Source organism: Lagopus muta, chromosome 3, assembly GCF_023343835.1.
Source record: "Lagopus muta isolate bLagMut1 chromosome 3, bLagMut1 primary, whole genome shotgun sequence".
NCBI lineage: Eukaryota > Metazoa > Chordata > Aves > Galliformes > Phasianidae > Lagopus > Lagopus muta.
Genome location: NC_064435.1, coordinates 72,106,554 through 72,133,740, shown reverse-complemented (window position 1 = coordinate 72,133,740; position 27,187 = coordinate 72,106,554). Strand labels below are relative to the sequence as shown.

At 40.6% G+C, this 27,187-nt stretch overlaps 2 protein-coding genes across 4 annotated transcripts in view; both read left to right on the top strand.

The window, feature by feature from the left end:
• Positions 1 to 17,601, top strand: part of RETREG1 (reticulophagy regulator 1) — a 61,033-nt gene extending 43,432 nt beyond the window's left edge. For both annotated transcript variants that reach the window (XM_048940861.1, XM_048940862.1), the window contains 6 exons: positions 5,132 to 5,258; positions 7,222 to 7,306; positions 7,846 to 7,983; positions 9,884 to 9,948; positions 10,853 to 10,979; positions 13,438 to 17,601. In XM_048940861.1, coding sequence (XP_048796818.1) covers positions 5,132 to 5,258; positions 7,222 to 7,306; positions 7,846 to 7,983; positions 9,884 to 9,948; positions 10,853 to 10,979; positions 13,438 to 13,949 — 1,054 coding nt within the window. In that variant the 3' untranslated portion in view covers positions 13,950 to 17,601. The remainder of the gene's footprint in view (positions 1 to 5,131; positions 5,259 to 7,221; positions 7,307 to 7,845; positions 7,984 to 9,883; positions 9,949 to 10,852; positions 10,980 to 13,437) is intronic.
• Positions 17,602 to 17,693: 92 nt separating this feature from the next.
• Positions 17,694 to 24,630, top strand: ZNF622 (zinc finger protein 622). Of its 2 annotated transcripts, none has more exons than XM_048940865.1 (7): positions 17,694 to 17,801; positions 19,383 to 19,999; positions 21,471 to 21,722; positions 22,355 to 22,517; positions 23,235 to 23,347; positions 23,457 to 23,600; positions 23,758 to 24,630. In XM_048940865.1, exons 1-7 carry the CDS (start codon positions 17,785 to 17,787, stop codon positions 23,883 to 23,885), a joined length of 1,434 nt encoding a protein of 477 aa, XP_048796822.1. In that variant the 5' UTR covers positions 17,694 to 17,784; the 3' UTR covers positions 23,886 to 24,630. The 2 variants fall into 2 exon arrangements, with proteins under 2 accessions (XP_048796822.1, XP_048796820.1); XM_048940863.1 differs by having other exon boundaries at positions 17,722 to 17,756.
• The last annotated feature ends 2,557 nt before the right edge of the window (positions 24,631 to 27,187 follow it).

Below are 27,187 nucleotides of genomic sequence, written 5' to 3'. Positions count from 1 at the left end.
TGCTGAATACAGAATAGTCATATTATCTATATTTTGCTTTACGTATCTTTGGGAATTTAACTTTGAGCACTTCCACCCTGACAAACAGATTCCAAGTTCCACTTAAAATTACAGAGTCTGCACAGGTTTGAAGTGTGTGCATTTGCAGCAGGGAAATGAAGCAGGTTTGTAAGCACTATAATTATCGACTTCTCTGTTTATGTAGTTGCAATCCTTCAGTTGCTACATCACGGTCTGCTCTGTGCCCACTGCAGTTCTAAGTCGTGTGTATATGTGGGTATATACAAAACCATGTGCATAATTAAAAAACATCCAGCACATCACGAAGAGATCTTGAAACCAGTAACATGAGAGCTGCTGACCTTTCTGAGAGAAATGTGATGGGGCTTTGCTTGAACAGATGTCTAGATACAAACTGAGAGTATGACACCATCAGTCATATTTAGAGAATGTAATGCCACTGACTCTTCTGGCCAGTGTTTGTGACTGTGATGGGTTGAAGCATCTGGGGAGGGAGGGTGTGTTTTTGTACAGCTACTGGGAAACAGTTTGTTTATTTGCTCCATTTTAGGAATGATGTAGTAGTTAGAAGGATATGAATAATTAGTTTTCTCTCTGGATGTCTTCAGTTTTACTGGCAATTCAGGCACAGAAGTGTAGTATTTTATATAAACTCAATATAAATTAGAAGAGTAAAATTTTCCTCTTTCTAAATGGTACACAAACTGTGAAGCTGTTCAGACACAGCTGGCTACTTACATCCTCAGAGAGACACTTTGGAACCTTGGAATTAGAAAATCTATTTTGGCAGGAAGGACAGGGTTCATGTTTAAGTCATTTATTGAAGTACTGTAACTAACATTATGCTGGAGTACTTTCTTATGTTCTTGGTTGACTGATGTCGTAGTCACACGCTCCACATTTATTATTCACAACACTTTATGGCTCTCTTTTCTTCCATTTTGTTTTTAAACACTAATTTACAGTATGCATTCTTCAGTGCATGTCAGTTTTTCATAGAATCATAAAATGGCTTGGGTTGGAAGGGACCTCAAGGATCATGAATCTCTAACTCCCCTGCCACATGCAGGGCCACCAACTTCCCCATTTAATACTAGACCAGGCTGCCCAGGGCCCCATCCAGTCTGGCCTTGAACATCTCCAGGGACAGGGCATCCACAGCCTCTCTGGGCACCTTATCCAGCACGTCACCACTCTCATAGTAAAGAATTTCCCCCTGATATCCAACCTTCATCTTAAAACCATTTCCTCTTGTCTTGCCTTTACCTACCCTTCTAAAGAGTTTACTCCCTTCCTGTTTGTAGGATCCCTTTAGGTACTGGAAGGCTGCAATTAGGTCACCCCACTGCCTTCTCCAGGCTGAACAAGCCCAGCTCCCTCAGCCTGTCTTCATAGGGGAGGTGCTCCAGCCCTTTGATCATCTTTGTGGCTCTCCTTTGGACCCTCTCCAACAACTCCCTGTGTTTTTTGTACTGGGGGCTCCACACTTGGATTCAGTACTCCAGATGGGGCCTCCCAAGAGCAGAGTAGAGAGGAACAATCACCTCCCTGTCCCTGCTGGCCACCTCTCTTCTGATGGAGCCCAGGATACCATTTGCTTTCTGAGCTGCAAGAGCACACTGCTGTAAGAGCACACTTTTGATCTGATGTAGGTTTAGTCTTTATATTTTTCTGCTAGAGCATTCTGGAAGCTCTGTACTTTTGTGTACATACAAATATACATTGCACCCCTATTTTTCCTTCTCACTCCCTCTGCAGTTATCCCTTAGTTCCATCCTCTGACCTCTGGTGAGCACTGCTACTCACGTGGGCCCAGAGAACAAGGGACCACAGAGTCAGATATTGCTGGGACTGACAACTAATGGAAGATGTGAGTGAAAAGAGGCATCCCATGCATGACTGTAGTTGCCCAAGATCAGTACAAGACCTATAAACAGTCCCCTGGTATTCGTCATAAAAATAAAATGTGTGGACATAGCAGAACAGACAGGTTGCTCATGGCTTCTTGTTGATTAATACTACAAGAAACTGACAAATATTATTCTGTGGAGCAAGCTTACTTAGTAGTGGGTCTGTAATGCTTTGAGGCAAACTTCACAATTGTCTCTCCATGCTTGGTTTCATCTTTGTCAGTGCACCACCAGCTGACCACAGACTGAAGGCATCTGACGGTACGTTGTATTGCACTGCAGCTCACACATTCATTTTCTCAGTCTGGTAAAAGAGAGAAGTGGTAGCAAGCAAGGGAAGGAACTCCAGAGAACTTTTCCCACGTGACACTTTTCTGCATAATTTGTGTATTCTAATTGTTACTGTTCTTCTCTTGGTGCCCTGTAGTATTTCTTCCACAATGATCTGTATTGGTGATCTTTATATTGGTGGTTAGTATATATGAAGATATTCTGCATTATTATTGCAACTAATGCCTTCCTTTTTAAATTTTTTTTTCTGATTTTGCAATTAACTTTTGACATTACTAAACTAACTGCCTACAGTTGGCCTGTGTATTTCAAAGCTCTGTTTTGAGAGCAGACATCAGTCCTACCCATTTCATCTCTTCCATTAAGTTCCATCTTATTTGCCAACAATTTTAAATAAAGGATAGAGCAAAGTGTATGAAAAGATTTTGTAATTCATAATAATGTCACAATAGTAGTTTTCAATACTAGAATAAGCAGGCAAGTCTTAAAATGCATATTAATGCTGTGTTACAAAAGCTGGAAGCATTGTGTCTGTAAGGAGAACAGCCTATCTATGAAATATCATTCTCATAAAACAAAACTCTAGCATGGTACTTAAGTCTGCAACCATCAGTGAGGATGGATGTTGAAAGCAGTACTGTGGATGTGTTGAGTTCTGTGTTACTGTGTTACTAACATTCCTAATTGCTTCTGCTGTGTTTCTGCCGAATCCTCCCTGAGTTATTGAATGCCTTTATATGTCCTCTGTCAGAGGCAAAGACCTGAATGCACTCCTGCATGGCTGGCAAATGTGTGCTCTCAGTCTTGCAGAAGTCACCTCATCTGAGACACAGGACTCTCACCCTATGATCTTCAGATACCCTATTTAAAAACGGTTTGATTTTTCTTAAAAGGGAATATTCTCTCTCCGAATATTCTGTAACATGAGAGGTAATCACACTACTGCAATACAATAGGAAATGCTGTACTGTAATAAGTACTAGAATAGCACCTGGAACGGGACAGCAGTTTGCATTTTAACTGGTTTTACACTGTGGCCAAGAAGTTAGTTCTTCTAAAAGCTGTGTTCTTGGTTTCACTACTCATAGCACAGTTTGAATGTGACTCCTTTAATACTATGTATATTCAGTGTAAAATGGCTCCCGAACCTTACCCTGACACACATGGTGCTGTATCACCACCTCGTGGTGAAGTTGTTTTGCAGTAGTTTTGGATGTCATGTGTAAGCAGGAGGAAGGCTTATTCCTGGCTTACAATGAACTATGTAAAAATTCACAAATTTAAGAGTGGACAGCAGATGGACCAAACTGTACAATTCGCCAGAAGCCTGCAGCTCTCTTATCCTGCATATTTAGGATAATAGATTTTTTAAGAAAAAGTGGCCTTAGACTCATCAAGCACATTGCTAAATTGGATGTCAGATAGGTTTTCCATTCATTTCAGTCATTTTGGCTGAAATGCTAGCAGCTAGTTTCAAGGAGAGCTTAAGAACAGTGTTACTTTTGTGAAACACTGGATTTGAAATTCAGAGTTCAGTTTCTTCTTTTATCACAATTAGTAGAATATGTGGTTTATCCCTGTGGGCTATTCAACTGAAACTGTATTCAACTGAAAATATGTAAATAGGTTTTTTGGTGTTTTTTTTTTTTTTTTTCCATTGGAAAATAAAGTGAAATACATGTTTTGCATATATTTAGCAAGTGTGTGAATGGCTTTGTAATTAATCTATGACCAGGAACCAGAAGCAATCTAAAGCCTTTCTTTACATTTGACAACACAATGTACTAAACCATGTGGGCTGCATTACTTTATGTGCTCTTGTGATTCACAGATCAAGGTTTCTGCCTCATTCAGGCCACTTGACCATTTTAATTACCATCCCCTCAGTGCTGGGTTAGCACCTTGCTTGCTCCCAAAACTGCGTGAAAGTGGCAGCATATAACTTCAGCCCTGCTAGGAGAAGCTTATCTTTTTAGGAAACACCCGCATATCTCTTGTTGTACAGTGCAGTTGTGCATGTAATTCTGAAGCAAATCACACCTTAAATTCCTCTCCCTTTTCTTTCAGCCATTATCTCCTTGGCTTTCTAAGCAAACTAATTTCCCTTGCTAATAACATCTGCATCATCACAGCTTTTTCTTTATAGACTCAAAAAAAAAAAAACAAAAAAAGAAATTAACATGAGGGAGCAATGTTTTTAAGACACTCTTTTTTAACCTTGGGGTTGTGGGTTCATGCAGGTTTGTAAACTCGCTCCAAGGAATATGTGAAATACTTTTGAGGTCAAAGAAGCCTGTGTTGGTAGGGATCCATCTATCTTCTGAAAAATGCTAGGCATTAAGTAAATGAAAATGCCAATAAGTCTGTCATTTTTGGGAACAAAACTCCAAAATAACTGGGCCGTGAGGCTCAGCAGACTACAGATAGCAGTGCTGTTGTATGTGAACTCATTTTGAGAGTGCCTCACAAAAATACAAGCATATGTCCAAATACTTGGAAATCTCCATAACTTCCCTTATACCAAGAAGTGAGCAATATTAACAAGTTCATGTTCCGAAATACAATAAAAGATAAACAAGAATGAACATCAATCACGGCTAATGAAGTATGACACAACAGTAGTAGGCTGTGTGTGCCTCCTGGAGAGGGACTAGGCAAAAGCAACCAATCGAATAACTTCCTACTGAGAAAAGCTAAAGTTCTTATGGACTTTTATAGTTTGTATAATGTATAAAGAAAAAGTGTGTACGAAATACACTTAGCCTGCAGCATCCATTAGATAGCTGAAGGCTATATCTTTTCAGCATGGTTAGTTTGGAAGTCAATATGCTTCACATATTTTCAGGTAACTTCAGTATTCATATGAGCTACAAATAAAGTTGTTGTGTACTTGTGTTCATTTTACTCAGCTGGGAAGTCATCAGTTCCAGGCAAGACTACAGACCCAGAATAAATCAGTGCCTTTCGGAAGCACTGATGAATTTATTTGTATTTCTTCAAGAAATGTCCCACTTCAAGGAACAAAACCCTGGCAAGGTAAGCACTGGCGAGTTAAAAGTGATGATTTGATACAGTTGGATGCAAAGGTGAGGTAGATTTTAAAAAAGGAAAAAACACAGAGAAAGAGATCAAAACGCATATTATGATACATTCAATCATGAGTTTCTTCTAAGTGCTATCTGTGTGCAGAACACAGGTAGATAGATGATCAGTGAGAAAAGGTGTCCATGGTAAAGCTTAGCAATAAAGTTCTACTAATTCCGCTGCTGGAACCTCACCAGTCATTCTGTAGAAGGGAGATTTAAATCATGACTATTTTATAAAACTTATAAAAAGCAATCAATCAATCAATCAATCCAGCACCATTCAAAAACATGTGTGGGGGTTTTTTTTCCAAATAATTGTAGTTTGCAGTAAGGGCTGTATCGTACGTATTATATAATAAAAGAGAATTCTTCATATTTTACTGTGATAATTTTTCTTCTATACAGCTTCAGGCATTTGATGCTTTTTTTTCTGGAAAAAAATGAGCTGTAGAATGCAGTTCATGAAGAAGCAAGCAAGAGCAGGGTTTATTCTCTCCTAATGGGAAGAGGATGATTATGTAGTTCTAGTCCAATGTGAAAAAGCACTCTTTTTCTAAGAAAACAGTAAATAAATGTAACAGCAGATAGTAGCAATAGCACTGTGAAAATGTAGATTTTGCTTTTACATTTTTATTGCTAATCATAAAAATGTAGAAAGAGAAGATTAGGGTATTTGTTTTCTTCTCTTTTGATCACAATTAAAAATGCTACAAAATTCTTCATGAAAGAAATAATAAAGAAATAATAAAGAAATAAAGAAATTGGAAACACGTAGTTTTACACAAAAATACTAGGAGTTCAGACTGAAAATACCAGTGAACAGGAGGATCAAATACATTTGAAAGGTATATAAATTATAAAAACACATGCAAAAAAATTCTGTGGTTAGGATGATGAGGTGATGTTTAAAAGAAGTTGGAGTATACTGAGGTAAGGAAATGCAATATTGGTATACCCAGAACTATAATTTTGCCCTGTATTAATGTGATAGAGTAGCTATATCTTTAAGATAGGTCTAATCCTGATTTTAAAAAGTTGATTTTAACAGCATGTTTTCCTTTCTTTTTCCAGACTTTGTTCTCTGAGCCGTATCACTATTTTGCAGTTTAATTACAAGCACATTAGCTACGTGCAAAATTTCTTTGAATGAGCAATTTTGTTACAGTTCAACTTTAAAGCAAATGAATTTTTACTGTAAACTTTCAACAGATCAGTTCTGTACTCAATATTGTGCTTTGGAAAAAGATGGCTGGATGTGGCTCTGGGCAGCCTGGTCTGGTGGTTGGCGACCCTGCCCATGGCAGCGGGGTTGGAACTAGATGATCACTGCGGTCCTTTTCAACCCAGGCCATTCTATGATTCTATGTATATCTCAGTTACAGGAGAGGCTGAATCTCAAATTTTGTATTTAAAATTCAGCTCTGTCTTGTCATTATGGGATATTAGGGTGACCAGCAAGCATCAGAACATAACAGTTGTATGAAATAATACAGCAGAAATGTACAATTTATAAAAGGATTTCTTGCTTTTTTGGATGCATGCATTGTAAAATTGACCTAGCAATTTGTTTTGTTTCTTGCATATTAAGTGTTAAGCCATTTCTGTGTAATGAAGACAAAATAATTTCTCATAATTTTAGTGGTTACTGAGCTTGTGAATAAAAACACCATGTTTTTTATCATAGAAAAGGAAATACATTCTGACTAGCAAAAAATGCACTGTTTTATGCTTATTTGCACAAGAAGTGTTAATGCATTTCCTAATTAAAAACAAAGAAAAAAAAAAACCTTCTATTTTCCACTGCGTACTAGATTCATTTGGAATGCAACATTCTGGAGAATTTTTCTTTGCAAAATGATGTAAATGTTTATAAAAATGGAAATGCTAATGGCCAATTTTCATGTCTTTGTCAGTTTTGCCTACTAGTCTGCAGTGTATGTACATTTTTCACTGTCTTGGGAAGTTACATTCCTGGAGTTGTCCTCTCCTATGTCTTGTGTAAGTATGGTCTCTTTTCCAATCACAGTTTATGAATGTGATTTGTTCATTGTTTGGTCTCTGTATAGAGACTATGTTTTATTGATAGTTACACATACATGCATATGTACACATGTATATGTGCATACACAGATGTAGATTCTGAGAAATGTCATTTGCTCTTTGGAAGACAGCTTACAGGTTTTTTCAGCTTGTTGATTCTGCCATAATGTTGCATAGCCATGCATCTCAGATAGGGATGTCAAAATCAGACTAAATCAAGATGATGATGAATGTTATAGTGATTGTAAATTGTCCCTTGCTGGAACTAAGAAGGGTGTCATTTGGTGTGAATACCATGGTATTGTTTTGTGGGGTTGGCTCCCAGAAGATGGATTTATTAAGAGTTTGTCAGACACAGGCATTTCAATGTGGGCTATCTTATGCAAAATTAATTATATTGTGTAGAATTAATAATACAAAGCATTGTTGAATCTTTAGTTATTAACTTTTTATAAAGCAATATTTCAGTGCATTTTCTCTTTCTGTCCTTATCACAGTATTGTGTGCCTTTTTATGTCCCTTCCTCAAGTGCAATGAATTTGGACAGAAATTATGCAACAAAGTTAAGTCTGTTCTGATGAAACTAGATTTTGGAATAGTGGAATACATCAACCAGAAGAAAAAAGAGAGATCTGGTGAGTAATTAAGTGCAGTCCCAAATAATGCATTTCTGTATGCAGATGTGCCACCTTGTTCGCTTTGCAAACAGTTTGACTTGTCCTGTGAAGCCAAATGTAAAGGTGTTTCTTACTTTGAACCTGGCTGTCATTAGCTTAATGAATGGTAATATATGTCAAGCATCTCGGTATAGTGACAAAAAAAAAAAAAAAGAAAAAAAAGATCTAATGGAAGGAAGCAAGGCAGGACTGATGGTTCTCTTCATATGTGATTAGCTGTACTGCTTGTAGATTTGCAGAAAAAAAGCCTACTTGATGTAAAGCATGAAATGTCTATTTCTATTCAGATAAGGCAAACTCATCCAGGAGAGAGAATCACTCAAGAGCACAAAACTGTACATCACAGGATTTTCACTAAGAGACTGAGCTCTGTTCTAGCATCTGTATCTGCTTTGTTTTACTCCCAGCAGCAACGAGAAAAATGAGATGTTTTCTTCCCCAAATACCCAGTAAGCATTTAAGAATTATAGTAGGCCATTAGCTTGAAATTATTCAGAGTTTTTAGTCAGACCAGGGAGAAGTCAGCTTAAAATAAAATCTCACCTATCTCACTTGAAATCCTTACAACCTCAGAAACCTTTGGATTTTAAGTTGTAAAGCAATTTCAGGAAAAATATTTTAAGTGGATGAGGTTGTCTTAAGCTTATTTTTGTAAGCACTGGTTCTGATCGTTAAAACTTCATAGTTGTAGTCACTGTTTGCAGGTAGCCTAAACTTTTTAGTCAGCATTATCTCAGTAGATTTCATATCTGCTTTAAAATATATATTTCTTACAGCAGTTAATTGTATAATTTCCTGTTCCTAAACACAGTGAGAGGAACCAGCTGCATTTTTTGTTTCTCTCACAGACAATGGAATAGTTGTTGGAAATAAGGAATAATACATTGAATTGTTTCTTTCATGCATTGTTCCACCTTGTTGTAGTTTTCAGTGAATCTGGCAGAGAGAGCGATTAAGCTGTTGTTTCATAAATTTCATAAGCCAGTGCTGGAAAAATAGGCCAGTTTAGAGTTCTTCTTTCCTGCCTCTCATCCTGGAATTTAATTTAACCCAGGCAAGCTCCCTGCATTGCTTAACCACTTGGCTTCAGTTCATGAGTTCACACATCCTTGTACTGGCACAAGAGAAGAAGCAGCAAGTTGCAAAAACAGTCAAACAACAGTAACATGACTGTGCTTTCCAGTGATGCTGGCTTATATTAGTTCAAAATATTCACCAGATTATTCTCAGACAGAGAGGAAATTAGGTGAAAATTGTGTTTCTGTTCATCTTTTAGGAGCAACATTCTGCCAAACATCACAGGATGCTTTGTATGCATGTTTGCATAGAAATGTTATGAATGCAGAGTAACTGGGTGTAAAAAAATAAATAAATAAAATAAAATAAAAATAAAATAAAAATAAAAAAGGAATGAATACTTCATGCAGTTATCCAGAAAACTGTATGTTTTCAGGTAAAAGTAAAGTAATGTGCTGGCATAACTACACTGCCTGCTTTAACAGTATGTTGCGATTGCAGCTTGTACTGGCAGCATAGTTTAAAAAACAAATGTATATTATTGAGGACACATTATGTTAACGTGACCCAACAGAGGCTTCTGAAGGAAGTATAATACAGGTAAATAAATGTGTTTGAATGCATTTCAGAGCAGCGTTCTCTCTCCTGCCTGCACAATATATTTTAATAGATAGCTGTCCTTTTTCTCAGCCTTTTTTCTCACCTCCATAGCTTGTTACATAAATGATGCCTATATCAATAGGTGAAAGTTTGCTGTGCTACCTAAATTGTGTGATAGAGAGCACACACACAGTCTGGAAGTCCATTGTCATGAGTAGGATAATTTCTTTTTTTCTTTCAGAAACGGCAAAAACAAAAGTCACAGAAGATGACAGTGAATTAGACATATCAGCCCTGTGTCCTAAGGTGACATTTTTCAGTCAGCCATATCTTCTTTTTAAAATCTGTATAGATAATATCTAGACTACTATCTAGATCAGTGTGTTTATTTTGTACTGGCTGTAGAATGATTAAACTAGACTTTCATAGCAAAGGCAAGCTGTTTGTATTTGCAGAAGTGAAATTGCAGCTAATTTTTAAGAATTAAAATATAAAAGGGAAATGCATAGAAACTCTACATAATTTGTCAGATAATTGTTTAATCATTTGTCAGATCGTTTTCAATAATAGTATAAATCAATATATTACCTACAAATATTTTTCCAAGTATGTAAGAGAACAGTCTAATACCTCTTTTTTTCTCTCAATATGTATGGCAGACAACTTTTCCATTATAATCAGAACATCAGTTGTTAAAAAGGCAATTAGATTTCTAGAAATTCTGGCACAGTATTGGATTGATTATGTGTAGAGCCTGACTTTGACAGTGATCACCCTGAAGGAGTTTTAGTATTCTCAGATATATATATAATAGGATTAAAAATTGTAGCAGACATAATTGAACATTGATAAATTTTTACAGGATAAGGAGTTAAGATTTGGCTGTGTTTCAGATATCTTGTGGAAGATGTTTTTGTTTTCATTCAGTGCATTTCTTTATGCATATTTTGTATTTGCAAGCTTACTTTGATTTTATTACAGTAAGATATTACATTAATGAGTAATTGGAATCTCCTGTGCTTTAGCCGAATATATTCATGAATTAAGAAGAGGGATGGTTCATCTCTAAGTCTTCTGTAGTATTATTTTAATATTTCTACCATTAAACTTAAATAAGAGACAATGTATAGTGCTGTGACATGCAGGATACTTCTCTTTCAATATCTAAACATTGGCTTCCTGTAGTGTGAATGTTTGAATTTATATGTAGGTGAGTCCTGCAGTCGTTGCCAAAGAGCTGTCAGTGTCTGACACAGATGTATCAGAAGTATCTTGGACCGATAATGGGACCTTTAACTTATCCGAGGGGTATTCTCCACAGACAGACACATCTGATGGTATGTAACAGCTCCATCTCTTTTATCAGCAAATTACAATCTTATAAGTTACCTGAAAACTATTGGAGAATTTGGGCACAGAAGTGTTCGGCCTTTTTTGGTTTGTTTTCATTTGTTTGCTTATTTGTTTGTTTTTCAATACTGAATTTAAATTTCATTCCAGTGTTTGTTTTGGATACAACTTCTGTAAGAGCTGTCTTCATCTTAAAAATAATGAAGTATATCACTAGGCATCTAAATACATAAGTAGCACTGAGTAAAACAGATGCATCCAAATATGTGCCACATCTCTGCCACCAGACCTATTAAGCAAGTAAACATTTTAAGTTAGTACCAGTTCTTTTAGGAAAGAAGTGTATACTTTGAATGGCTAAACAGCCAGTTAAAGACATCCAGTCATGAGCTTAAATGAGACATTAAGACCAAGACTAGGAAGAGATCCTTAAGCATTTGTCCTGATCTAGTCTGGAACTTGAAGCTCGTGCTTTTTACAGACCAAGCATTCAGTTGTACTAAGCCAGAATAAATGCCAAGAACATCAGTAGTTTGGTGTAAACCTTTGTGCAGATTTGTTGCTCTGCTGATCTTGCACCTTTCTTCTAAGAAGTTCACTGCAAATGGCAAATGGTATTACATAGCCCCATTATAAAGGCCAAATTAATAACGTAAATTATTTTGTTAATATTTCCAGTTGTAAATGGCCTGCATTGCATGATCATAAACTTGTAAATTGGAATGTCTTCAAAGCTGCTGTCTGTCTCATTGCCCCCAGCTAGTACTGCTGCATTGGTTATTCCATCCCAGTTGCAAGACTGCACATTTCCGGACTTCATAACATTCCCTTTCAGCCCATTCATTTCTCCAACCTGATGAGGTTTCTCACCTCCAGAATATTAATTGCATCTGCCCCAGACCAGTTTCTTTCTGTCCATCGATTTGCTCAAGAGTGCACTCCAACCCATCATCCACATCATTAATGAAAACTTTGAACAGTGTTGGCTGCAGTGCCTTTCAGAAGCACTACCACAAATTGGCATCCAGTTGGATTTTGTGTCACTAATCACAGCCCCGTAAGCCTTGCGGTTGAGCCAATTTTCCATGTACCAAGCAGTTCACCTACCCAGTTCACTCACCAATTATGCTGTAAGGAAATGTGGGAGATCATGATAAAGGCCTTGCTAAGCGAAAAATAAAAAACATCCACTCTTCTGCCCTGCGGAGCACTTCAGCAAACTGGACATACACACTTCATGAGACCAGATGGGATGAATCCAAGGACTGGCACATTTCTTCTCAAAGCTCTCTGCATTTGAGCTGCCACTTTACATAGCCCTTCCTCATCACCTTTCCAGCCTCTTTTTCCAAAAGGAGATGAAGAAAATGATGTATCAGAGCTTTAGGATTCGCTTCCTTAGCCCTTATGAAAGCTCATATTGCTTGTTTTCATAGAAAGTAAGTTCAAATTGAATATTTTTTGCTTTCTCATTCAAACACTGCCTAGTAGTACTAGCCCAAAGTATTCCCTTATGCTCATTCAGGTGTATTCCACAAGCCATGCATTGTAGTCAGTATGCTTTACAGATTTCTAAAAACATGCCATTAAAGCAGTCATTAAAATCTAATTTTTTACTAGTTTGCACTCTGCTTTTATCCACTTGAATACATGAAACTATACTGGTCACCTGTAGTTTCCATTTTTCTGTTCCCTACTTAGCACAAGCACTGGACATGAAAGTGAAAAACTGTGAATTAAGTCTTTACTTTGTTTTTTCATCTTTGTTTAAACATTCTATTAAAAGTTTATTACACTTTTAAAAGAATTATTGAAAATCTGTAATTTCTAATTTGTAAATTTGTAATTTACACATATTGTAATTCATATGTATTTGAAGAAGAAGACTTTAAAAACTTGTTACATTATAATAGCGAGGACTTTAGGTGTTTGTTGTATTTAGAACTGGCTGTGATGAACATTTGCATGGGTTCTTTCATATACAGCCAGATATCACTTTAAAATGGTATTTTCTTCAAACAATACTGAAAGGAGTTGTTCTTAAGCAGTTTTCCAAATCTCCGCATAAATATTGCAAAATGACTTTGGGCAGAAAATTTTAATGTTGTGGGCTCACTGAAATGGGAAATGCAATATAGCTAAGTGCTTGGTTTATTTTTTTTGTTCCTTTGCTTTACATTTTAATCATTTTTAATGGGATTAGAATGATTTCCTCACACGGTACAAATTCAGATTCAAAGTCAGGTTGATATCAGGCAGTACAAAGTAGGTTGTTATTTTATTTTAGATGTAAGATAAAGTTCCACTATGTTAACACTACAGAAGATTATGGAGTAATAAATGTATTCAAAGGAAAATTTACAGATTGCATTTTTAAATACGGCTGCATTTGGGGGGAAGCCTTTCTTGTTTGCTAACAGTTTCCCTCTGTTAATCCTGTGATAGATTTTGACCGACCTAGTGATCACGAAGAAGCTTTCGCTAGAGATCTCTCAGAATTCCCTTCTTTAGAAAATGGTGCAGGAACAAATGACGACGATGACTCGAGCATCGGTATGCCCATCCAGCAAAACAGAAAGAAAGAACAAATGTCTGTAAAGGCGGAGCATTCTTCCAGACAGAGTAAAGAGAGACCGTCCACCGCAGGGCTCTCCTTGCCTTTGACCAGTGACCAAACCTTTAATTTAATGAGCGGTATTGCTGGGGATGTCATCGCCGCCGCGGTGTCTGCTGCCATCAAAGACCAGCTGCAGTCTGTGCAGCCAGCTCCCTCACGCGCGGTGCCCAGCCTGAGTGAGGAGACAGACACCGAGGAAGCCGATGATTTTGAACTGCTCGACCAGTCTGAGCTTGAGCAGATTGAGAAAGAACTGGGACTTTCACAAGGCCAAGAAGCAGAATCCCAGGAAAAAAAGAAGTCTTCGGGCTTCCTTTCACATCTGCTTGGAAATCATTAACCTGGGAATTGCAGCTGGTGACATAAAGGAAATGAAACATAAAACACACACAAAATCAAATGCAAAAAAAGGAAAATTCTGAGCTGTAAGCTTTAACTATCACTTTAGATGTGTTGTAATAATTTCCCTTATGCAGAGTGAATTAACTGGATAAATATCAGCTGATACTGATAGTTTAATGTTTCTGGTAGTTATACCTCACTGTAATAGCATGGAAATGAATTATCTATCCACTGTTCGGTCGCAGATGTGTGTCGGAGGTCAGCTATTCGAAAGGATTGGGGGAGAGGTTTTTTTACCTTATGCCAAACATGCATTTTGGGGTCCTGAGCCAAACTTTCAACATCGGCAATTGATTTACTCATAGTTGCCAACCATGTAATACAAGTAATGGTTAACACAGCAAGGATGAGTTATCAGAGGATCGCAGTGAGATTAACTAAATCTCACCTCCTTCAGTCATGGCAGGAAGTACGAATCCCTGCAGTTACTGATATGTATTGTGTATCTCCTACCTAAGAATGCATTAACCAGAAGAAGTCTGGTTTAAATGTGTGTGCAGCACTATTGGAGAACTTGATTTAACACTTAAAAAACTTTGAGTTATATTGGATATGGTGATGCATTTCCACATTCTTTGCTGTTTTAGGCTTGTAGAGTTGTGAAGTGGCACGCTATGTGACTGACCACCTGCTGTGTTCCTTCAGAGTCTGGCCCTTGGCAGTATTGCCTGTGTAAAGTCAGCCAATACATTTTTATAGATGAGTTACTGTGTAATCTGAACAGCCTTTTGGGGAGCAGGTGGGATTGTTATTGTTTGGACTAGGGAAGATAAAAAAGTTAGAGGTGAAGAGAAGGGCTTTTTTAGCTGCCACTTGCATAATTCCAAATGTTGTGGGGTTTGTTTCTGTTTTGTTTGTTCATTTGGATTTGTTTTTCCCTGTAACAACTGCCATCACTTTCAACAAAAGTTGTACAAGCTGGATCTTGTGAGATACTTACTTAGTGATTTGCTATGGAAGACACTCAGAGTCTTTTTCCTGGCATGTAATTTAAAACAAACACTCAAACAAAAATGAACTTGTTTCAGTGATTGACCATTTTAAACTCCACACGTGCTCAGTGAATGGCATGGGATCTTAAGCAGGTTACTCGTTTAACTTTTCCTAGGGCTTCTTCGTTCACCTTTAACAAAATCAAGTTGTAATACCACACAACAGTAATCAAAGAAATAGGAAGAAGTAAAGTTCATTTTTTTACTGTGACATAAACTGTTAGCAAAGTGGAGGGACCATGTCAGCTGCTACTACTGAAGTGATTTTCCATTTGCTGGCATTTTAAGAGGTGAATACTGTCATCTAGGACCCTCAGAAAGTTCAGCAACAGAGTATAACAATTTCTACTAATGTGTATGTGTAGGTAAACCTGTGTTTGAAGTTAACTCCATTCTAATTACTTTTTCTTTTCTTGAGGTGAAAAGGTAGGCAGGTGGCCAAGCAGACTGTAGCTAAAGGAAAGATGCTGAGAATTTTTGACACTAGCTTCATCGTCACTTGTGCTTTTGTGTCAGTAATGCATATTGACCGTGTTTGCTGTCTTTTACCAGTAAAAAAGTGAGCCTGTGCCTTCATTATCAAATGCATTTCGAATTAAGTGGATGCTGGATATAGATCACCCAAGTTGCTGATTTAAAATTATAGCATCTTACCATTAAAAGCGAGTTTCTGAAAATTATTTAAAAAACATGGCCACGTCGCTTTCACACTGTTAATTGTTCAGTTTCCTTTTCAGCTTCCCTCAGCCTGTCCTTCCCATTTGGAAAAATAGAAACAAAGGAAGCTTTTTCTGGAAAATCACAAAGTTTAAAGGCCATTTATGTTTCTTAGACAAGAACATTGTCCTTGCTGCATGTACAGGGCAGTAGGTACAGTGAGAAGCCTACAACTTCCAGGATGCTGATGGAACTTTGCAGAGCTCGTAGACAAGGTGTGCTCTCTGAACAGGGGTGCTGGTGCCCTGGGAAATGACGGGCTGCAGGACAGGGGAGGCTGGGGAGGCAGCAGTCCTTTGTAAGCTTGGCTGGAGTGGGTGGGTGAGAGTGGCTGTCAGTGATGGCATTGCAACAGCGTGCACTTTACTGTCATTTTATGAAGAATACTTGTGGTCATGAAAGTACGTAACGCTGGGCTCTCTTCTAGGAGAATAAATTAGATCAAGGAGGATAAGCCGTTGGAGGAGTTTATTGGACTTTTTGTAAATGATCCATTTTCTGGTTTCAACACAGATCAGTTTTTCTCCACTGAAGTGCGAGTCTCAATTTTCTTACAGAAACTAATAGCAAAACTTTGCAAGCAAATCATTAAAGATTAGGGACATTGTTGCTTATTTGAGTGTCTGGAATTTATCTGTTCTCATGGTAGTTGATTATATAGTATTTTTTATGCAAGCCCCTAAGAACTGTGTAATGGGAAGGAGATCATCTTGTAGCATGTGATATCCCTTCTAAAGTAGAGGAAAGATGTTTGTTTTCTGTGGAATGTCTCTGCTCCCAAACAAGGGCTGTAGGAAACCCTCTGCTCAGTACATTCCACAAGAGTTGGATAGCAGAATGCAAAGGAAATATTTCTCTCTTCCGTAAGCCCTTCCATCCTATTTAGTTGGAAATAACTTCAGAAGCCTTCATTAAGCTGTATTCTAGCAGCAGCCACAACATAGCCATTATGTACAACTCTGGTCACACCAACTGCCCATGGTTCAACTTGTCTCCTTGTTAACCTTTGCCATCGTCTTCTCATCTTCCAAAATGAAATACAAGGGCAGGGAGAAGATCCAGTGAGCACGAGGAGGTGTGTGGCTTTGAAGCCTGTGTTTGTGATGCTAAAGGCCGGCTTTTGGGCGCTTTCCAGGCCAACGCCAGCACAGTCAGGCTGTGGAGCATGGAGGCAAACTCACACTGAGTTCGATGCCGTGGGATTTGCTCACGCGGAGCCCGAACCCCACTTGAAAACCTACCCACGTGTTCCTACACCTCACAGGGCTTAATGCACATGAAGTGCAGGGCGTGAGCACCTCTCTGCACCACGCGCTGTCCTGCTGGCCCCGCTGGGCACTGACCCACGGCTCTCCTGCTGAAAGCAGCACAGGAGGGGAACTCATTTGGCCCAAAGCAACCGGATCACAAATTGCTCTTGTTCTCTGGTTTGGTTTGCGCTTTTCCAGACTCCATCTCAGCACTCTGTGCACACTTCCCCTGCAGTCCCAGTGTGTGTTGGCAGCACTCCGGTGCACGGCACCCTGTGAGCAGCACCTCCATAGTGGGGAACCAGAAACCGGAGCGTTACAAATCGTCTGTATTTACAGTACTTCACAGCACTTTACCTAGCTTGGTTACTATTTTGTAAACATGGAATTATTATATTGATTGTTTGTAAGACCATTTAATAAATACGTGTTAGTTTTTATCTTTCATTATATCTAATTGTATGTCTGTTCTCAAGATAGGAAAAAAGAAAAAAAGATGGTGAGAAAAGCCTTCGGTCGACTTTTTGCCGCACTTTGTTTATTCCTTTCCTTTCCCTGATGTGAACCAGCGCTTGGCGGTGTGTCGGGTCACTCTGAATAAACGTTGATCTCAGCTCTCGGCCACCGATTGCCGATGTGGCGTTATTTCCCCGGGGCGGTGCGCTTGGGGCCGGCCTCCACGCCGGCAGGGGGCGCCAGAGGAGGCGGGGCGGAGCCCTGCCGGACGGAAGCGGCCGGCCCGCAGCTCGGACTTCCGGCGCGGCGGCTGCGGCTCCATGCCTTCAGGTCAGCCGGCACGCTGCGCGGGTCTCTCATGTCTCTGGGCGGCAGGTGCGTGCTCCGGGAGGGGGGTGGCGGGCTGCCGCGGGGCACGGTCCGCCCTGGCTGGGGAGGAGGCGAGACCTGGCACAGCCAAGCGGATCCCGAGCCGGAGTCGGGCTGCTGCGGTCGCTGCTCGCTGCGGGTCGGACCTGAGTCGGCTCCCAGAGCCGCCAAGGCTCTCGGCTCTTTTTTCTTTTTCTTTTTTTTCTTTCTTTTTTTTTTTTTTTCCGTTTCTCTTCCGCGTTTAAGCTGTGCTGACGCTGCTGGTTCGAACGCTGAACCGAATGGCAGCCGGGCCTTATTGCCTCGTACCCGCCTGGCCAGAGCAGGGCCGGGTCCCTCCCCGGCCTTCCGAAGGGAGGCGGTCACCCCGGCAAGCGTGGCTCTGCGTCACCCCGTTTATGGCAGTAAAATACGGGTATACGTGTAGGTGGGGGAGGGAGGTGCTCCGGAGGTTGGGGTCCTTCAGCGGCAGACAATACGTTTGTAAGCAATCAAGTAGGAATCCGCTTCTTGAAAACTGCTGTTTCAGACAGCAGCTCTCCATTCGCTTGTCCGTCACTGAGGAGTCTCCCTTTTGGCAGCTGCTGTTCTTCTCCCTGCTGTCAGACCCCTCTCCTCCTCACACGCCATTTCTTTTGTTTCTCAGATTAACCATGTGGAGTAGCTTTGGCAGTCTCCAATGTGAACACATTGCTTGGCTGTTTGCTTCTTTTACCGTGTTCAAGAGATTCCATCATTTTTTCTCTTATGTGTCACTAAGTACTGAAAAGGAAGGGGGTGCATGGGTTTAGGGAGAAGAACAGAAGTTGTAAGTCTCTGCCCTCGTGGTCTCCAAACTGATGGCTCTGCAGGACAAAGAATGTTGTGAACAGTGCACACACCACTCCAGGATAGCTTGAAAGCTTTTTATTTTTAAAAGTAATAATTTTTTCTTCTGTCAAGCAGAAGTTCTTTACCAAGAGAGTGGTGAGGTGCTGGAACAGGCTGCCCAGAGAGGTTGTGGATGCCCCATCCGTGGAGGTGTTCAGGGCCAGGTTGGAAGGGGCTCTGGGCAGTCTGGTCTAGTATTACATGTGGAGGTTGGTGGCCCTGCATGTGGCAGGGGCGGGAGGGTTGGAGCTTCATGATCCTTGAGGTCCCTTCCAACCGAGACATTCTGTGATTCTGTAGGAAGTGGAAAACCAGTGTCAAAGCAGGATTTCCCTTTTCTGTTTACTATGAAGTAATTGCAAGTCTCTTCAAAAGCCTGTAGGTAATGGATTGCAAGCTCGATAGGAACTTTTCACTTAAAGTAAGAAGGGCTGTCAAAGTACTGCTTTTAGGGCAGAAAGCCCTATTTTTGATCTGTCTAAGCCCTGGCAAGCGCAGCGTGTGCTGAGTCCAGAGCTGGGCTGCTCCAGTGCCGCTGTGGTACCAGAAATCTCTGATAACTACCTGATCCTCCTCATAGGCACAGTTATCACCAATGTTAGCAAATGGCACGATATCTCTTATGCTGCCTTACTTGGGTGCCGTCCAGATGATGTCGGGTTGATTTTGTTGTTGTTGTTTATTGGTGTGATTTTATTTATTTTTTTTCTTTTTTAGCTTTCCAGTAATGGCCACCTACACGTGCATCACTTGCCGTGTGGCTTTCAAGGATGCTGACATCCAGCGTGCCCATTACAAAACCGACTGGCACCGCTACAACCTGAAGCGCAAGGTTGCTGACATGCCTCCTGTCACCGCTGAGAACTTCCAGGAGAGAGTCTTAGCACAAAGGGCTGTGGCTGAGGAGCGGGACAAAGTCACTGCCACCTACTGCACGGTTTGCAGCAAGAGATTCTCCACCTTCAACGCCTATGAGAATCACTTGAAGTCCAAGAAGCACCTGGAGCTGGAGAAGAAAGCTGTTCAAGCCATCAGCAAGAAGGTGAAAATATTGAATGAGAAGAACCTGGAAAAGGGGCTCGCCGTGGAGAGTGTAGACAAAGATGAAATGAATGCAGCTATACAGCAAGCCATCAGAGCTCAGCCATCCTCATCTCCAAAGAAGGCGCCCTTACCTCCTAACCATGCAAGCAGCTCTCCAGTTCCTATGGAAAGCGCCAGTCCATTGCACAGTAAAGAACGAACTGAGAAGCCTCCGCGGCTGCAATGGTTTGAACAGCAAGCAAAGAAGCTGGCAAAACAGGAAGCAGAGGAAGAAGAGGATTCGGAAGAAGGTAAGGCGTTAAGCATGCTGTCAGTGGATAGCATGGGGTAAGCTGTGGAGCTGTTTGTTTTGTGCAAAAGCTGCTTTTCATTTCCTTTAGAGGTGTGGCTGTTTTCATCACAGAAGACCTTCCTGTTAAGTTTTCATTTTAACAGAGCGTTTCAGGTCAGTTCATGTTTGCAGGCAGAGGCTCTTTATTGCAGTGTCTGAAGAACCAGCCACACAAGACACTAATGCATGTAAAGGCTGAATGTAAAGGCTGTTAACAATACGAGCACCATCTTCTGTGTAAAGTTCCAGGAGAATTCCAGGGCTAACACAGGTTACCCTAAAACTATTCCTGAAAAAAAATCTAGTGCTGTTTATTACTTTCGTACCATGGTTCACTTTCCTGCTCTGTTGAAGGGGGCTTGGAGTGCAGGTTTTGTTCTTCACTGCCCATCAAGATCAGAGGAGGAAATTTGCTCCTTAGCCTGTCGCGGGGTGGCACGGCTTCTCAGCACATTGGTATCTATAATAAAAATAGCTGAGGAAATGTCACCCCTACTGCCCCTTCTGCTCCCTCACCCTCCCCACCTGTGTGTACAGCTCTGCTGAGGCCAGCCTGGAAGGCAGGAAACTGAAATAAGCAGAGCTGCAAAACTCCCAGGAAAAAAAGAGGGTAGTTTTAACCTGGACGCTGCCAGTGCTGTAGTTTGCAGTGCAGCTTGCAAATGCATCTATTACAGCATTAGAATGAGATGATTAAACTGTGTCAGTAGTTGTGGACAGGAGTGAATGCAGTGGGAGCATGCTATTCCAGCTTCAGTATTGGAATGTAGCTGAAGCATACTCTTCTCCTGGTGGTTGTAAATATCTGTCATATTTGGCAGTGGCTTTGTGCGTTTACAAAAGGTCAAAATAAAGAAGTTAAGAAATAGTACTACTATGGGGAATTCAAGCCCTTCCTGATGATCTTTGAACCTCTGGGGAATCTGCAGTTGCTTGTAGTCTGTATTGAGCATGGCAGTAGTTCTGCAAGCATGTCAACTTGTTAGTAAATCCTGGGTAACTCTGGTAGCTCTCTTTTTGTTAAGGATGGATGTGTGAATGGGAGGTGTTTGCTGCTAAGTCGCTGCTGGAAATGAACATTTTTATGTTTGTGACAGAGCTGTATTGTTTTTAATGAGGTGTGCACGTGTTCTTGTGCTGTAGCAAATCAAATGTAAGGCTTTGAAACTGCAGTAAAGCATTAATTGTTGAGAAAATGGAGGGGAAAAAAAACTTCTTTATGAGCAGTCCTGAGTTTTGCTGTATGTTTTTACAAAAGGAAATGTTTTACTGGCAGTGATATAATCTTGTGCCTGGAAATAAGCATGTGGCACTTCTTGGAAAGAGTAGAGAACAGTATGTTCAATTACAACTCATTTTTAACTTAATTGGTAACTACCATGCTTGGAAGAAATAAGTAAATAAATACTTCTTAACCTTCCATTTCAAAGGCTGGGAAGACATGGATTCTGATGAAGACTTCGGCTCTGAAGAAGAGATGGAAGGCGTGGGAGAAGAGGAGAAGCAAGCAGAAGCTGAAAGCACCTGTGCCATTGGGGCCATACCGGTTACAGACTGCTTGTTCTGTTCCCACCATTCCAGAACTCTCACGAAGAATGTGGCCCATATGACAAAAGTTCACAGTTTCTTCATTCCAGACATAGAGTACCTTGTGGATCTCAGAGGACTAATAAAGTACTTGGGTATGCCTGTAAATATCCTCTGATTTTAACTGGGGTAATTAAAGACTTAATGCTTATTTTTGCTTGGATGCAGCTTAAAGTGTGTTTGGACATTGCTTGTTTGGGTTTTATTTTTTTTTTCTTGCACATCAAGAGGCTGTCTAGTTTAGCTTTTTGTTATAGGGTTTGCTAGGGAGGGTGAGAGGAAAACTGTACTGTGCAAGCATGTGGTAAGACCCTGTAGGTCTTACATGGTGTTCTAATGCTGAAGATGTTTTTCAGCTAACACAAAACTGAGGATGAAACTCAATTGCTGAAGTGTGCATTTGAACTGTTTTGTACTGGGGGAGGTTCTGAATATCTAGTGAGTTGTAAATGACTCATCCATTGACAGTACCAGTGAGTAAAAGCTAAAAGCTGTGCAGAAAATGTCTTCCTTGAAGTCTTGATGAGAATAAATTAGTTTGGAAGTATTGCATAGAAGGATGTATTGGAGGTATGAAATGTTTTATTGAGAATACATGGTCTCAAGGACTCAAGGCTCTTCCTCTGTCTCCCTGCCTTCAAGCTGGGAAGCTTACATCACAGAGCTGTTAATTACTGAGTAGACAGGCTCTGTTCAGACTGATAAGTGTCACTTTTTTTTTCTGCAGGAGAGAAAATTGGTGTTGGGAAAATCTGCATCTGGTGCAATGAAAAGGGAAAGTCCTTCTACTCTACGGAAGCAGTACAGGCTCACATGAATGATAAAAGCCACTGTAAGCTCTTCACAGATGGAGATGCAGCTTTGGAATTCGCAGACTTCTATGATTTTAGGTAAGGACACTTTTCAGCTGAACTTTTCATCAGAATCTCTTACTAATTTTTAAAATTTAGTCCTGTTCCTGATTTAGATGCTTAGTTTGTGTTGGTGCTTTGCCACCTTTCTAGATTAGTTTAACAACGTGATTGATTCTTCTGTCTGCTGTAGGCATATTAATGCCTACATGAAAATACATTTTCAATTCTGTTCTGTATATTTGCTGTTAGATTTCAAAGATCAAAAAAGATCATAAAAGGATATAAATGCAATTTCTGTTACCTTTTAGGTAGATTTTGGGCTTAAAACATACTCAGGATTTTTTTCTTTTACGCAGTTGGATTTGAACAGGATTGTTATGGTGTAGAGGCCTCTTGTTGAACTTCTTTGGTTATCCTCAGCTGTGATCATTTAGGTCAAAAATGGCCTCTGTTGTGGTGAAGTGCTTCCATTCATTAGTTGTGCAGAACTGATGGCTTTTCAAAATAAAGAGCTGTTAAACGTGTAGTAACAGAGCCGTACTGGACTGTAGAACTTTGTGGAGGAAGGGATGACTGTCATCAGCCTTTGTTCAGGAGATGATATTACTGGGTAGAACACTCAAACCATGGTTGATGAAATATGACAGTACTTGGGACTTGCTGTAGCTGTGGGTGGTGGATCTTTTGTGTATTGGGTGTGGATAACTGTGGCTACTTGCCACATACAAAACGTATACTGCTGCTGCTCCCCAGGAGCAGTTACCCTGATCACAACGAAGGGCAAGACATGGAGGTGCCTGCAGAGCTCCCAGCTGAGAGAGAATTGGAATACGATGATGACACCATGGAGCTGATCCTCCCTTCAGGTAGCACAGCATTTCTCAGCATTTGTCCTTCACACAGTTTTCGTAATATTCTTGATGATCATTTGTCAGAAGCAGCATCATTATGCTTAATCTTTCCTCCTTTCAATAGGTGCGAGAGTGGGTCATCGTTCTTTAATGAGATACTACAAGCAGCGGTTTGGTCTGTCAAGAACGGTGGCTGTTTCTAAAAATAAGAAAGCAGTGGGTCGGGTGTTGCAGCAGTACAGAGCTTTGGGCTGGACAAGCCAGACAGGTAAGTGACGTGTTGAGGTTTTGGCAGAAAAAATGAAAAAAGCCTTGCCAGTATGGGGAGAAAACGTGCTGACTTAATTGCAGAACTCTAATCTGTCTTTGTAAGTAGTAACCCTGCAAATGCTTATCTGTCTTTCTCTTCTCCTTCCTCCCTGAAGGGGCAGTCTTTGCTCAGAAGCGTGATATGCAGTACTTGCAGAGGATGAAGTCCAAGTGGATGCTCAAGATGGGAATGAGTAACAACGCTACAAAGCAGATGCATTTCCGGCCACAAGTTAGATTTTGAGTACCCCGAAGAACTGCCTGCAACAGATTTTGGGAAGGGGGGTTTGGTGTTTCTGACCTGCGGATTCTGTTATTAAACTGGACTCGGTTTGTAACAGGTGTCAGTGTGCTGGCGTGTTTCCCTGTCTATGAGAGGATGTCTTGCAGGATGCCTCTCTTCTGTTGAAATGATGGTTCACCTAACTTAAAGTGTATTTAAAGAAATGTATGGCAAAGTAATCACCACGATGAACGAGGATGTGTGCATCCCATCTTGCTGCCCATCTTTGTGAAATACCTTTCTGCAGGGCAGCTGACATTGTCATTTGTATGAACATCTTGAGTTTCCAGTTCTGTGAAACAATTGAGGCCAGAATAAGATCCTCAAAGAGTCAGTGTATTAAAAGTATGTATTTGTTGTGCTAGACATCGACTAGCTGGGTCTTTGGGACTTCTGTCTGGCACCAGCAAGGTGAAAATTTGAGAGCAGAGATTCTGGGAAGGTTGAGTGATAATTATTTGAAGAAATACACTTATGGAGAACACAATTGCACGATGAATTTTGCGTCTGGAAGTTGACTTTGCTTGCTTAATGCTCCAGCTCAAGGCTTGATTAATAACTTACGGTGCAATTGGTTTACATTGAAGTTCAGGAATTTTTGTTACCTAAAAACTGCTCAGAATTACCATAACGTGCAGGTGAATGTCAATCTGAACTTCTGATGATTTGTTAAAAATTTCCTAATAAAAACTGTTGTTAATACTGATATCAGCTTCTGTTTTTCCCATTGAGTACTTCTGTTTCTTATGATCTTGCTGAAGTGAAGTGACTTGAGGTATATACTGGGTGAAATGGGGCATTCTTCTTGCCAGAACTGTTCTTTGCCACTTGAGCAAATGACCTGTTACAGACTGGCGTAGAGAAAACTTGCTTGTTAAAAAGCTCAGGCTTTGGTGCTAGCACTGATCTCGGTGTTGTAGATATTAAAGGCTTCAGTGACCTTACCAAGTTCTTGTGAAGAGGTAGGCAATTACACACAGACTGTTGGCTAGCTCATGAAGCCCCTAAGTTGTTAAGTGTATGCCACTGGAAAATTGCTGTGTCCGTTCATCATGTTAGCTGCAGCTGTTTACAGTCAGATTGCTTCCACACTTTAAGATTTTTCTGCACTCCCTTGCAGTGGCTTTGATTGACATGATTTCAGCATCAGAGCAGTACTCATGTGTAGCTTATAGAATATCTGAAGCTTGCATTAAGTATGAGGCTTTTGCCTCATAGGTAGTTGTACTAAGTGTAGCTTAGTGTGGTTGCTGATGCCTTTGAGGTGTGTATTGAGGAGGGTAGGCAGAAATAATGGGACAACTGATGAGATGATACACAACTTTGAGTCCACAAGGTTCAGGCTGAAGGCGCGTAGATTTTGCTGCCCTCCTTAATGTGTTCGGGCAACCAGAGGAAAGTGCTGTTGTCGGTGCAGACTCATCCCCAGCATCCCGTTGCTTAGGAAAGGATGGGGATCTGAGTGCCCTCAACAGTCTGGTTTGGAAGGGTATGCAATGTGAGAAACGGTGGTTGTTTGCCAAGTCACAGGGAAGATGAAATAGGCAGTCTGTAATGTATCTGCCTGTGGCTCTGTTCTGTACTTCCTATTGTCACTTAGAATAAAATGGAGCAGTAACAGGGAAACATACTGATACATTGAAGGAGGAGGGTAGTAGCTCTGTTTAATTCCAAGATGAAAACAGGTGCCTTGGAAAACCAGCAGAGGGCATAGGGTAGCCTTTTCCAGTCTTGCATTTACTATGAAAAGGAAGTGTAGTATGAATACATTCACACAGAGTACTGATAGAGCAAGGGAGCAAAGTTCAACACAAGTAATATCTTCATTTAGGTCCAGGGAGAGCACTGTTAGTAAAGGACAGTAGGAACAAGTATGCAGATTATCTGCAGTATTCAGCAACAGGCTGCAGTTGCAGGTACTCCAGCTTTGTCAAAATGTCTGAGAACATTTTTTATTAAATGTGCTTCATAGTATTACTACTTGTTTGGTCAGCTGCTTAGCCTGAAAATTGTACAATGGATAGCTGAGAGCAGCTTTTTGTTCCTTGCCACAGAAGGAAATAGATTTCCAGCTGTGCCATAGCCTTCCACTTGTACTCTCCTGATCTGACCTTGTGCTTTCTGGCTCTTACTGGCAGAATGAGAAGAGAATGAAGTCTAGGGGCAACTAGACTTGAGACAGACTGCAAATGTAGTGGGCACTCTGAGGCAAGAATTTCATGGTATGGTTGTGGGCGTGCTGTTCCCAAAGGGAGGGGGTTATCCCTTTTCAAGCTGGTGCATCAGTGGTGGGAAGAGAATAGGAAAGGTATTTCAGTTTGGGGAAGGTTGGATGTTCTGCTGCTTGTCCTGTAATTAACTGCGCATTGAAGTGGTCTTGATGCTGCATCAAGCATTGCAGGGTAAATCAGCACAATGAAAGAACTGTTGAAGCTCCTACAGTACATCTGCCATCTCCTTTTTGGGAGTAGGTCTTCTGTTGTAAGTATAAGGTGTCTAAAAGACAGAGCAGTTCTAGAAGGGAAAACATGTATTATCTGGAAGGGCAGAGCGAAGAGTTGATGGGATGCGAGTAGCGGAGTTGCAGAAGAGCCAGATAAGTACAGCATCCTAACAACTTACCACACTGAATTTGCAAATCAACAAGTAAAGATCTGTTTCAAGTGAGCACTTGCTTTAAGAGTGTGTTATTGATCCATAATTGGTTTCCACAAGCTGGAGGACCTCATGTAAAAGAGTTGGACTGTTGCCCAAGGAACATCTGGTGCTTGAGGGGCATCAGAGTGAGAATCCGTGCTACAGCTTTTAGGAGGGTTTTTCGTTTTTTTGTTTTTTTAAATCTATTAGAACTGAGGCAAACTGTGCTAATGGGCTTTGTCTGCTCAGGGGTTTGGTTACCTTGCTGTGTGCTGTCTGTATAAAGCTGCAGGTGAAAAACTGCACTTCAGGTGAGGTTATACTGTTATGACCCACAATAGGCAAGAGGTTAGAGGTAAGCAGCCATAGCTGGAATATAAGTCACCAGACTGTCCTGAATCCCTGCAGCTGACAGAACCTGAGTAGCTGAGATGGCAAGCTGATGGTGCTTCATGTGTCAGAGCAAGCCAAATAATCTTTTTTCAGCAATCTGATCCAAAAGAAATGTCTGCTGTCTCACCCACTACATCCCATACTACCCCTAGTAAGATGCAGCAGCCAAGAGCTTCAGGAATGCCATCAGCAGGAACAGGAGACCTGTAACCAGTTTGGTGTTAAAGATTTCA

Coding starts and splice junctions, on each gene's coding strand:
- ZNF622 (XM_048940865.1), top strand. Junction 21,723..22,354: donor AGGACTAATAAAGTACTTGG/GTATGCCTGTAA, acceptor TTTTTTCTGCAG/GAGAGAAAATTGGTGTTGGG. Junction 22,518..23,234: donor GCAGACTTCTATGATTTTAG/GTAAGGACACTT, acceptor GCTGCTCCCCAG/GAGCAGTTACCCTGATCACA.